Source organism: Akebia trifoliata, chromosome 4 (genome assembly GCF_017979445.1).
Source record: "Akebia trifoliata isolate Shusen 1 chromosome 4, ASM1797944v1, whole genome shotgun sequence".
NCBI classification, from domain to species: domain Eukaryota; kingdom Viridiplantae; phylum Streptophyta; class Magnoliopsida; order Ranunculales; family Lardizabalaceae; genus Akebia; species Akebia trifoliata.
Window position 1 is genome coordinate 8126436 of NC_141378.1, and position 13927 is coordinate 8140362.

The following is a 13927-nucleotide window of genomic DNA, read 5'->3' on the forward strand; positions in this document are numbered from 1 at the left end:
GTCTTCTTGAATGGTAAAAAATCAATGGTGGCTAAAATGCTGATGAACAATGGTGATGGATGATGGTGGACACCCACTCCCCAATTGATTGAATGTTGGAAACGAAATCAGCCTCTGGTGGCCTCGTTGTACTTGAACACATCATCCATCTTTGGTAAGAGCTAACAATGGAAAAAATAAAACTGTATTCTTATAATAATACCCCTCCAACTTTATTTTTTATAGCAATGGCAATAATCTTATTTCTCAACAATTGTTGCAAAGTGCTATTCCTATAATCCTATTCCTCCCATTATATGAATTCAAAACAATTCTTAATACAGTAGTTTAGCTATCAAAAGGAAGAGATCTAACATATATTAGCTTTGGCCACAATGTTATATCTATTAAAGTTATCTAAACCATTATGTTTCCTCTCTAATTCGGGTAAAATTGTAAACTTTGATTCTATAGTGGAGTAGACCACGTGGTTTTGCCTGGTTGATTTTCAAGATATATCAACTCCTTCAAAATTTAATAAATACCATTAATTGGATTTTGATTCAATAGATCTTGTAATCCAATTAGCATCTTTTATCTCCCAAAGTGAAACCATAATCTAAAAAAATATTTCAATACATTAATATCCGTATTAGAGGATTACCATCCTCAGGTCCAGGGTTATATACTAGCATGTATGCTAACTATATCTACTGTATATGTAATGTTAGGCCTAGTAAAGTTAATGATATACATCACACGACCACTTATCACCTAGGACTTTCCCAATTGAGATATAATCAGTATTATATATATATATATATATATAGGGTCAGGTTCAAGGGCCATATGAGAAAACATATGAGAAAACTTTCGTTTTTCAAAATAAGGGTTAGAGGTTTTGGATTGAGCTGATTTTTTGCAAGGATGGTCACTATGATGAGAAGATCATCCTCACAAAAAATCAGCTCAATCAGAAACTTCTAAATCCATCAAAAGTGATTTACAAATTAGTGATAAAAATTAGTAAAAAATCGACGGTCCACATTCTAAATCACTTTTAATGGGGTTAGAAGTTTCAGATTTGGCTGATTTTTTTTTTGGATGATCTTCCCATCATAGAGATCATCCTCACAAAAAATCAGCTCAATCCAAAATTTCTAACCCATATTTTAAAATTTTATTTACCGTTGAAAGTGTTCTCATATGTTTTCTCATATGGCCCTTGAACCTGACCCATATATATATATATATATATATATATATATATATATATATAATATATATATATAGGGTCAGGTTCAAGGGCCATATGAGAAAACATATGAGAAAACTTTCGTTTTTCAAAATAAGGGTTAGAGGTTTTGGATTGAGCTGATTTTTTGCAAGGATGGTCACTATGATGAGAAGATCATCCTCACAAAAAATCAGCTCAATCAGAAACTTCTAAATCCATCAAAAGTGATTTACAAATTAGTGATAAAAATTAGTAAAAAATCGACGGTCCACATTCTAAATCACTTTTAATGGGGTTAGAAGTTTCAGATTTGGCTGATTTTTTTTTGGATGATCTTCCCATCATAGAGATCATCCTCACAAAAAATCAGCTCAATCCAAAATTTCTAACCCATATTTTAAAATTTTATTTACCGTTGAAAGTGTTCTCATATGTTTTCTCATATGGCCCTTGAACCTGACCCATATATATATATATATATATATATATATATATATATATATATATATATATATATAGGGAAATGTTCAGCACCCTAAGTTTTACCACACACTTTAACAAACGTTTTTTGTCCTACATGGGTTATAAGTTTTGGAATGAGCTGATTTTTGGTGAGGATGATCTTTATGATTAGAAGATCATCCTCCCCAAAAATCAGCCCATTCTGAAATGTTTAGCCCCATGTTTACACGTTGAAAAATCGTGGACTGTCCATTTTTTGTAAATCAATTTTGATGGGGTTAGAAGTTTTGGAATGAGCTGATTTTTGGTGAGGATGATCTCCTCACCATAGAGATCATCCTCACCAAAAATCAGCTCATTCCGAAACTTCTAACCCATGTAAGACAAAACGCGTTTGTTAAAGTGTGTGGTAAAACTTAGGGTGGCGAACGGGACCCTATATATATATATATATATATATATAGGGTCCCGTTCGGCACCCTAAGTTTTACCACACACTTTAACAAACGCGTTTTGTCTTACATGGGTTAGAAGTTTCGGAATGGGATGATTTTTGGTGACGATGATCTCTATGGTGAGGAGAGCATCCTCACCAAAAATCAGCTCATTCTAAAACTTCTAACCCCATCAAAAATAATTTACAAAAAATGGACGGTCCACGATTTTTCAACGTGTAAACATGGGGCTAAACATTTTGGAATGGGCTGATTTTTGGGGAGGATGATCTTCTAATCATAGAGATCATCCTCACCAAAAATCAGCTCATTCCAAAACTTCTAACCCATGTAGGACAAAAAACGTTTGTTAAAGTGTGTGGTAAAACTTAGGGTGCTGAACATTTCCTATATATATATATATAGGGGGGCGTTCAAGGGCCAACTTTTTAGCAAACTTTTTGGCAAAACATTTTTCAAAACATAGATTAGAGGTCTTGGAATGGGTTGATTTTTGGTGAGGATGATCTCTACGGTGAGGAGATCATCCTCACCAAAAATCAGCCCATTCCAAAACTTCTAACCCATGTTTACAAGTTGAAAAATCGTGGACCGTCCATTTTTTATAAACTGTTGTTGATGGAGTTAGAAGTTTTGGAATGGGCTGATTTTTGGTGAGGATGATCTCCTCACCGTAGAGATCATCCTCACCAAAAATCAGCCCATTCCAAAACCTCTAACCTATGTTTTGAAAAATGTTTTGCCAAAAAGTTTGCTAAAAAGTTGGCCCTTGAACGCCACCCATATATATACACACACACATAAGATCTAGTTATATGGACCGAAAGACCATCTATCTCTATGAACCACATGTTAACGTAACGCCCAAATACACCATCGGATGCCACATGCATATAGTAGGAAATTTTATGAACTCCGAAAAAAGCAGAATTGAAAAAAGTGATTTTTTTCACAGTTATTGGATTTAAATTTTAAATTGAGGAGTTCAATGGCCATTCATTTTTAAACTCAAGATCCAACGCCAAAAAATGCCTTTTTTGGGAGGAATTTTGTTTTCCAAACCCAATCTAGACAACAAACAAGAGGCTAAGTTGTCATTTGGATCAACGGGGTAGTCCACGTGGCCTGAATGTGGACTTCGGTCCATGCAACCTTTTCCCTATATATATAATATTACAACTACAACTACCATCAAAAAGTATATTAGTTGGAGTACAATCATACTAGTTAAATATAACACTTTCTCAATGTAATGCAATTGAGTCATCCTCCGTGAACTATTAATTATCATAATGCATAGGATAGCATATACATTACCAAATGTTTGATATCAATTTTTTTCAATAAAAACTTTTAATCGCATCCAAACAAATGTTGATGATTAACCATTGACATGCAAGCAGAAAATGACTTTTGAGTTATTGCAAAACCTACTAGGAATACATTTATCTATCTCATTAATTTTATGACTAGTAATGGTTAGAACTTTGCTGACTATCTCATGCCATTCTTTAATTAAGACTATAAAGAAACTTCTAAAGTCTATTTACTTTTCTTCTTTCAAGGTCTTAAGCTATGAATATGATTTTTGTTTCATGAGTTAAGGTCCTTCAAACCATAACAGTAACATTCCTCAAGAAACAATCTCTGCTAAAAATGGCCCGAGCACGGCAATCAATCGCAGTACATTTGTGTAGCCTTCTTCATTTTGGGTGTTTGGGCTTCTCAAGTCTTTGCCCGTACACTCCAAGAGGCGTCCGTGTCCGAAAGGCACGAACAATGGATGGGTTACATATCAGTACCATCAATAAAGATAATATTGTAACAAAATTCAGATCTCAACAAAATAGGATATAGATCCTAAAAAGTCTATATAAATTATATATGCAAAATTATTCATTCAAAGACATGTGCAAAGGAATAGCTCGACCTAGTGTGCAACATATAGGTCATGAGGAAGGACCACCATCATTCAGGATCTATTGAATCATGTATATTATTGGAGTCGTTATGAATGAACGCGATTGACTTAGCAAGGGCAGATGATCATAGATCTTTTTTTGGGGGATACACAGGAAAAAGATCTGTGGTTCTATGCCCTTCCCACGTCAGCTGCGTACCAACTGCGGATCCAAAACTGTGTGCATTCGTCATTATGTGAACTCTGGCTTCTTTCAAATAAGGATGAAAACACAATTAATTCAATGATCAAAAGCAAAAAAATTAACAAATAAAATCAAGGAAGCTTGATTTTACAAAAAATAAATAAACCAAGGTAGATGATAAGATGGTAAGCTTGGTGGGGGAGATAAAATTAGTATATCTTTTTAAGTAATCTAATGTCAGATTCCACTCTCTTGTCAAAGGTGCTCCAACAGCACTTTCTCTGTCATGTTATGTATATATAATGAGAATAATGATCAATTGAAGGGGGCCACATGGGTGTATGATTTTGCTTGTCACCCTCGTGCCCCAACCAACAATCATCCTTGCTCTCTTCCTCACATCTAGGGCTGTCAATGGGTCAATTTCGATTCGGTTCCTATGAAATTAGAATCTTAACCACTATATTCTTTGGGTTTCAGTTCTTGTTAGTTTCGGTATCGATTTCAATTCCAATTTTAAAATAAGTGGAATCGGAACTGAAACCGTAAAAACTCACAAGTACTCATCGATTCTGATTCTTAGTAATCGAATGGGAAATAAAATTTCAAAATCATTATCAAAAAAAACTTTCCTTCTAAAAATTAATAAATTATTTGCAAAGTAGCAACTTAATAATAATTTGTTCTACAAAATAGATGATATAATGATTTTTATTTTCAAAAATTAAAATTCATTTTTTTAACAAGTAATAAATTTAAGAAAAAATTATCCATTTTAAGCTCTAATATTTAGTTTATATGATATATGTTAAATTTAAAATATAGAAAAACATTCAATCATGTATAATGTAAAAAAATAAATGTCAAAATAAATCGATTCTAGGTACCCATCGGATAAAACCTAATGGTTCCGGTTCATATCGGTTCGGTTCTATATTAAACCCGGCTCTAATTGATGCCAATAAAAAGAGAACCGGAACTGGGTTTTTGATTTCGGATAAATGAGTACCCATTGACACCCCTACTCACATCACTGTGCCCACCTTTTCTCATGGAACACTCCCTTTCTTCTGCAATCCACAACTTTAATTTCCATAAAGCAATGTAAAAGGAACCATCCTTCTCATAATATAAGTCTTCCTTCAGTCTTGTACCTCATGTCATTCAAATTTAGGGGATTTATATGTGCGTGTAGTTCCACTCACACCAATCAAATTAATTTTTATCTAACTTGCTTTACAGCTCTGGAGTCATTTATCTATTTTTTTTTTCCTTGTTGGGTGAGGTGTAGATCAATAACCATTAAAGAAGCACTTATGCATATATAGTGAGAGTGAGCAAAGTCTCACTCACTCTCTGTGTACCCAATAGTTTGGAAAGTCTTTTCTTTCTTTCTGTATCTCTCTCTCTTGGTGTTGAGAGAGGATAAATCAGGTGGCGCACTTTGGGTGGATCTGAGGAGATTGGCCCGTGTGCAGTGCGCACACGTACTAACCCACCCAACTGATCACCGCCCTCTAGTTGTACTATAAATAATATTAGTAGGAAACAACAATATTCATGATCAGTAGTGGGAAGGGAAGATGAAAGGCCTGTTATTCTTCATCTTGTTTATCTTTCAATTGCTTGTCTCATGTGTGATAGTTGAAGTTAGAGCAGGCGAGGATGCTGCTGAGGAGAAGAAAAACTTGTATGTTGTATACATGGGTGCTGCACGTGAATCCTTAAGTCGGGAGCAGGACCACATTCAAGTTATTGCTTCAGTGTTGGAGAGGTTTAATTAATTTACAATATAATAACCTTAATTTGTTGTTTCAGTTTCAGTATGTCGTTGGTTTGTTTTGATGTTTGAAAACTTGTTGGTCAGGAAAGAAGAGGTAGAGGAGAGAATAGTGCACACCTATAAACATGGTTTCTCCGGATTTGTAGCCCATTTATCGAAACAGGAGGCTGATGCAATTGCAGGAATTGCAGGAGTTGTTTCTGTTTTTTTGGATCCTATCTATAAACTACATACGACTCGATCATGGGACTTTCTACAGTATCAAAATAATCTCGAGATTGACTCGTCAACCCCCACTACTACCTCTACTTCTTCTTCCAACCTAACAACCGACACTATCATTGGATTGCTTGATACAGGTCTCTCTCTCTCTCTCTCTCTCTCTCTCTCTCTCATTACTTTTCTAGTCTCTCACCTACGGCTAAGATGGAAGGATGTTCATAGGGATATCCAAGGAAAAGACCCATGGGAAACCTTTACTGATCGATTGAAAATCTATATTTTTCTTCCCAATCACAACCATGCATTCACTGTTGTTTATGCAACTTTGTTTGATTTTGAGGTTAAAAAATTAAATGTTTGGACGATTCAACCTCATTTGTTATTAATTAATAACAAAAATAACATGGGGGAGGGGGGGGGGGGGACAAAATTTTACCATTTTGGTATTAAAATGTGAGATATTGCAGGTAATATATTACTGATAATTGACTAGTAACGTATATTAATTGTTAAATACTAAAAATGATCAGGTATATGGCCGGAATCAGAAAGTTTTAAGGACGACAACATGGGATCCATTCCGCGAAAATGGAAAGGAGTGTGCATGGAAGGGCATGATTTCAGTGCTTCCAATTGTAACAGGTGACACAAAATTTAACGTTTCCTCACTAATCACTGTCTGTGTGTGTGTCTGTATCATGTTGTGTCTATAATTGCTCCATAGTTCCAACTCAAACCAGTGTCACCCACCCATAGCGAGCTTACATGTATATATATGCTATGTCCACCGGGGGCCAATCAACAATCCAAGATCCTAGCTAACACATCTGATTGTTTTGGGGATCAGGAAGCTGATTGGTGCAAGATACTACAACGATATGGGGCGGTCCAAACAACGAATACACGACCTGACACCAAGAGACGACCAGGGCCATGGGACTCACACTGCCTCCACCGCTGCTGGAAATTCTGTGTCCTCTGCCTCTTACTATGGCCTAGCGGTGGGGACCGCCAAGGGTGGCTCTCCTGGATCCAGGATAGCTGTCTACAAAGTTTGTACGTCCAATGGATGTCGTGGGTCTTCCATCATGGCTGCATTTGATGACGCCATTGCTGATGGGGTGGACGTGTTGTCGTTGTCCCTGGGTGCTTCTTCCTTCAATAGGCTAGATTTCGCCAATGATCCCATTGCCGTTGGAGCTTTCCACGCAGTGGAGAATGGGATCACTGTGGTGTGCTCTGCAGGAAATGAAGGGCCCAACTCAGGCTCAGTTGTCAATGCTGCTCCATGGATCTTGACCGTTGGTGCCTCCACTATTGACAGAGATTTTGAGTCAGATGTTGTGTTGGGTGGAAACAAGGTGATCAAGGTATTTAAGTATAGGCTCTCTTTAATTAATATTCATCCTGTTTAATTGATACCCACTCTTTATATCAATAAACTGAAAATCACCAAACCTTGTTTTTTTTTTTTCTTTTTCTCAATTGCAGGGTGAAGCAGTAAATTTCTCTAATCTGCAAAAGTCCCCTATTTATCCCTTAATAAATGCCATATCAGCAAAGACAAGTTCAAGCTCTGATGACGAAGCGAGGTAAACTAAGATTAGCCCATGTTCCTCCTCCCTTGGGTTAGGGTACATTAATTTATATTATACTTAAAACTATTCAGACACTGCAACCCAGATTCACTGGATGGAGCTAAGGTCAAGGGGAAGATTGTCCTTTGCGAGCATTCAGAATACGGTTTTTCAAAAAGAGAGAAGATGGAGGGACTAAAGAACTTGGGTGGGTTCGGATTGGTTTTGATTGATGACCTAGAAAAAGCAGTCGCCTCTACTTATGGGTCTTTCCCAATGACCATAGTCTCTTCAAAGGAGGCAGCTGAGATCCTCTCCTACATCAATTCAACCAGGTAACAAAACCAGTCCTGTTTCTAGTTTCTACCATATAAAGCCTCTTTTTGTTAAACAATTCCGCGCTCATGAGCTATGTTCATTTCTTAAGAAACCCAGTCGCCACAGTTTTACCAACTGTATCGGTGAACAAGTATAAGCCAGCGCCTATAGTTCCCTACTTTACAGCCAGAGGCCCTTCTGCACTGACGGCAAACGTTCTTAAGGTATGAAGATTCCCCTTTCTTCCTTGCTATGTATTTGAATCGAAGATACACGTTAATAGGTTCCAGAATTTGAATTTCCCAGCCCGACATCACCGCTCCAGGCGTAAACATTCTCGCAGCATGGATCATAAACTCTACCTCAGAAGTTCCAATAGGCCAGAAGCCATCCCAATTTAATTTGCTCTCAGGAACATCCATGTCGTGCCCACATGTTTCCGGCATTGCTGCCACAATCAAATCAATCAATCCTAGCTGGAGTCCCTCAGAGATCAAATCAGCCATTATGACAACAGGTCAGGATCCTTAATTCCGAACCAATGAATTCCATGTATCGTTAAAAAAATTAAATAACTTACTTAGTACCTTGGTTTGTTATACATGTTTGTTATTTTTGGGTTACATCCAGCAACTCAAGAAAACAATGAGAAGGCCCCATTCACAACAGATTTGGGCACAATGGCCACACCTTACGATTATGGTTCAGGGGAAATAAGCCCATCAGGAGCATTGCAACCAGGTCTAGTGTACGAAACCAACAAAAACGATTACTGGCAATTCCTTTGTAACTATGGATACCCAGTTACCACAATCAAACTCATCTCGAATGTCACCAATGGATTTGCTTGTCCCAAGAATTCTAGCACAGATTTGATCTCTGAACTCAACTACCCATCAATTGCTATTTCCAAATTTGATGGGAAAAAGAGCAGGAAAGTGAGTAGAACAGTCACAAACGTTGGCACTGAAAATGAAACTCTATATACAGTTAGCTTGAATTCACCACAAGGGTTGGACGTGAATGTCGTACCAGACAAACTCCAGTTCACAAAGAGCATTAAGAAGCTGAGCTACCAAGTGATCTTTTCAGCCTCGTCTTCGGTGGAAGGAAATCTCTTTGGGTCAATTACTTGGACTAATGGAAAGTATAAGGTTCGAACTCCATTTGTAGTTACCAGTACCTGATAAAAAAAAGGTTATCTTGTTCTAGCTTTGTTTCACAAAAGTTTACTAATAATAATGATACTAAGGAACACATGAAAGTTAATATAGGAAGTTATTTTTCTTCGTTTCGCCTTCATTACATGAAGTGTGTCTTGATTTTTCAAAGAGAAGAAAGGACTACTATAGTTATCAAGCATTCATCCCAAATTATTCGTAGAGACCGAGATCATCATACAACTTGCCCAGCGGAACCTTGCCAAACAACTAATGACAGAGAGTGATAGAATCTTGGTATTGAGAAATGTTGTATGTTAATTGCAGATGACTTAGTGTTGTTCCATTGAACTAAACACACCAAACTTTCACACATACGGTACAGTTTTCATAATTAATTCCGAAAACGGTAAACTGTAACAATTAATTTTGAAAACGGTAATTTATCGTTTTCGGAATTAATTTTTTTTACTAAAACAGTAAAAACAGTAAAATGTAAAAGAAAAAATTATCAAAAATGCCCTTTTTTGTTTTACATATGCATTTACCATTTTAACCTTAACAATAAATTAAAATCCAACTAAATCTTTGGGTTCACTCTCTTGGTCGATACTAACAAAAACCTGCACTTCATCCTCTCCGGCATCACCTCCATTCCTTGAATCTTCCATCACCCACTCGAAATGATATTTGATCTCAAACCATCAGCTGCATCTTCTAACTTAAAAGCCCCCATCATCGATCTATCAAGGTTGAATTCATCAAATCGACAGGTGCAAATCATCAGATTCTTCCAAGTAATCAACCATGGAATACCCATGCAAGTAATGGAGGAGACAATTGAGGCCGCCTGTTCGTTCCATGAGCAACCAATGGAGATGAAGAAGAAGCATTATGGGAGGGATGAGAAAGTCTCATTCTACAGTCATGCAAATATGTTTTACTCTAAATCAGCCAACAGGTGGAGATTGGGTGGAGCTCCAACCCATCATGAAGGGTTGGGTGTGAGTTTATCAAATCGACGATCACAAACGACACCAAAACAGAATATGAAAGAGGAGAGGACTTTTTCGTAATTTCAGTAAAAAAATAAAAAAGGGTATTTTCTGAATAAATTTTTTTTTTTTTGCTGTTTTTATCGATATGGTAAAAAAAATTATTTCCGAAAATGGTAAATTATCATTTTCAAAATTAATTGCTACGATTTACCATTTTGGTAAATAGTTGAAATGTGGTGCGTGTTTTGGTAAATTTGCCTTTTAATAAATCCAAATTTTGAAAATCCATAGTTAGGAAGGACTATAAAGTTTTATAATTATCAGTGAAATCATGATTGCAAGTATAAATGGAATAAAATTTAAAAAAAAATGTAGATTAAAATACTAGCACAAAACACTATGGTTTGATTCATCCACCAGTTTTAAGCAATACACAAATCAAGAATACTATGATCAAGTGATATATATTTTGATCCAAACAGAGAAGGAATAGCTTCTACTACTAAGAACAACAATTAGAAAAAGAATTTCCTTCACCGATCATATAGAACCTAAAGCTACGTTAATTTCAGTGGATGGGGGAAGGAGAAGATTGATTTCGATTCTTCTTTTATCTGAAACTATTAATAATATAAATTGTATTTGTGGGGGATATAATTACGTTCAATCACATTAATCAATAAGACACCTCGCCTGCCTCCACATTTCCACTAAAACAAAAGCAAGGCAAGGCTGAGTCAAGAGAGATATGTGTCTCATCCTTGAAGCAAGTTTGTTAAGAGAGACATATGGATGAGACAATGTGTTCCAAGCACCGTAAGTTCCAAAAAAGAAGATGATGGATTTCCCATGTCATTTGATGGTTAAGGTGAATAGAAAGCTAAGTATTATTTATTTATTTATTATATTAACCACCATAAACAATAAGTAATGATCATAATAATTGGAATTGTCCTATGATAGTGGTTAATGGAGCTAAAGGTGTATTCAACAGGATTTGAACCTAGGTCATGGGATCAACGTTTCTAATTTTTTTTACCAACTCAGATAAGTGGCACCTTCAACTTGATGTATGATGTATGAGTAATGATTTTCTAACTAGAAAGTCTTAACTTGGCTAACGTGTTACAGATACGGAGCCATAGATCTTTCCTCAAGATACATACTACATCTTTTATGGGAATGTGCAATTGTGTATCCCGAGGAAAAAAGATCTATGGTTCTGTGTTCATGCCACGCCAGCCAAGTATTGACCGAGTGAAGACTTTCTAGGTAGAAAATCAGCACTCTTGATGTATGTTGGGACATGTATGTGACTATCAGGAATAGATCGATAAAACTATGAATATGGTATAATAGTATTCTTTATCTTTGTTGAGTAGAATGTGCATGCTTGATTCCAGTAGTTACAGAGTAAGATAAATGATTTAGTATTATTGAGCATGTTAGTTTAGTGATTATAGTATCTTCCTCTTCTTCAATAATACCTTTCTAACTTTAGAATCTTTCCTCTTTTACTCCTTTAACCAATTGTATTGTCTTTCTTCATCTCTCCTTTTTCTAATAATATCTCTCCAACTTTATTATTTTTTCACTTTAACCCCCTCCCCCCTCCCCCCTCCCCCCTCCCCACCCCACCCCACCCCACCCCAAAGAAGATGCATGTGTCCTATGCATAGGCGAACTCTAGTAGTTGTTTACTACATATTTCTTAGGTATTAGAGATTCATGTACATCACTACCATTAAAAAGTACTAGAAACCTATATTTTCCAAGTCCAACAAGACTCAGGGTGTGTTTGATAAAGGAAAATTCATTGAGAGAGTTGAACATTCAAGAGTTCAATGTTCAACTCTTGAAGCTTAACTATGGAAATTCAACTCTCGCCTATTGAGGGTAAGAGTTCATTACAGCTTTTGTGTTTGGTTATGCGGAGACTTCAACTTACATCCTATGCTTATTCCCCAAATGCAAAATCAAATTGAATTAGGGTTTATCCTAAAAATCCACTAAGGTTAAAATTGTTAAAGATCAGATCCCCAACTTGCATCTTATGCTTATTCCCCAAATTGGAAAAAGATCTTACCTCCAATCAATTAATGGTAGAGAGATTACCATCACGAGAGTTCACAAAATTCGGAGGACTCGAAATAGGGTTTGATGGTAGAAGATATAACATTGGATGTGGCTAGGACTAGGAAATAAGAAGAAGGATCGATATGGATGGGTATGGGGAACATTGATTGTGGTTGGGAAAAAAGAATGAGAGAGATGTATGGGATTGGTGAAAAAAAAAAAGAATGGGTGAAATGATTGGGTCTAGGGAAGATTGGTTGTGGCGAAGAAGAGAGATAGCTGAAGATGGGGAAGGGAGAAAAAGGAGAGAGATTATCGGGACTGGTTGGGGAAGAAGAAGAAGAGAGTGAGAGAGAGAGAGACTACAAATGATAGAGAACATGGATTTGTCGATGAATGTTGAACTTTGCAAATGACGAAAATTTTTGAGTGTTGGTGAGTTATAAACTCTCGCGAGTTGCACTTTCAAACACAATAAAGTTAAAAACTTGTGCGTGTTACCAACTCTCCCACGTAATGATCACTTATCAAACACGTATCAGTTTTAGAACATAAGTGGGTTAGATTTTATATAAAATTTGAGTGATACGAAATGAAAATTTTGTAGGTTTAGACCTTTAGACTATATCTGAATATAAAAAAAGGGCCCAAATACAAGGGCAAAGCTAGGAAGGAGCCAGTGGGGGGAATTCCACTACCCCCACCCCCCACCTCTTATATTTATACATTAGTTTGAGATACCCAGGTATTTTCAGTCGATAACATGCTCCATTTGCCCCCACTCCCTTACCTCCCTCACATTTTTGTCCTTCTTACCCTTCAAATTTTTTTAGGATGACTTAGCCCATTGATAAATTTGGAGGTTCAATTCAAAACCAATTGGCAATGAGTGGAGAGGCCTAAGAGCTTATAAGGAGAGAGACAGGGCAATGAATGTCCGATGCGGGACTAAACTCAACATGCCCACACACTTGTGGGGTGGACTAGGCCGAAGTACATGGACATATGAACTTCGTGAAATAGAGGAAAGAAAGACCCCCTCTGATACCATGATAAATTTGGGGGTCTAACTCAAAATCAATTGACAACTTTTTTTGATGATTTTGTATTTAGATGGCACTCTTTATGTTGTCATTGAGATTGTAGTTTCTTTTCTTTGTTGTTTCTCGTGAGGCTTTCTCGGCCTCCATGTATCTTTTGCCCTTATCAATATATTATACCTCTTTAAAAAAAAAAAAAAAAAACGAGTGAAGACGCCCAAGAACCTATAAGAAGAGAGACAAGACAATGAATGTCCGATGTGGGGCTAAACTCAACACCCTTGACTTTGGCATTCTCTCATAATTGGAAGTGTTCTAAATACCATTTTCTCCACATCTAACTAAAAATCTTTGAATTTTCTCCCTAAAATTATTTAATTTCCAGCTCTTCAACCTTACCATTAAGTATATAGTTTACCCCCCCCCCTACAAGAAAATCCAGCTTCGTCCCTAATCAAATATGATTTAATTTCCCTTGGTTTGAGTCAGATACAAATTCATACATATATCCGCCT

The 13927-nt window shown here is 36.5% G+C and overlaps 1 protein-coding gene across 1 annotated transcript; it reads left to right on the forward strand.

Moving 5' to 3' along the window:
- The first annotated feature begins 5615 nt into the window (after positions 1-5615).
- ATSBT5.2 (Subtilisin-like serine endopeptidase family protein) lies at positions 5616-9491 on the forward strand. Its single transcript, XM_086439075.1, has 9 exons — positions 5616-6012; positions 6106-6380; positions 6774-6885; positions 7091-7613; positions 7735-7835; positions 7913-8155; positions 8248-8362; positions 8445-8655; positions 8769-9491. The coding sequence occupies exons 1-9, from the start codon at positions 5822-5824 to the stop codon at positions 9323-9325; spliced, it is 2328 nt and encodes a 775-aa protein (XP_086295201.1). The 5' UTR covers positions 5616-5821; the 3' UTR covers positions 9326-9491.
- The last annotated feature ends 4436 nt before the right edge of the window (positions 9492-13927 follow it).

Excerpts from the sequence above, each read along its gene's own strand:
- ATSBT5.2 (XM_086439075.1), top strand. The coding sequence starts at position 5,822 with ATGAAAGGCCTGTTATTCTTCATCTTGTTTATCTTTCAATTGCTTGTC. Across the intron at positions 6,013-6,105 it reads ATTGCTTCAGTGTTGGAGAG|GAAAGAAGAGGTAGAGGAGA; the intron begins GTTTAATTAATT and ends CTTGTTGGTCAG. Across the intron at positions 6,381-6,773 it reads CATTGGATTGCTTGATACAG|GTATATGGCCGGAATCAGAA; the intron begins GTCTCTCTCTCT and ends AAAAATGATCAG.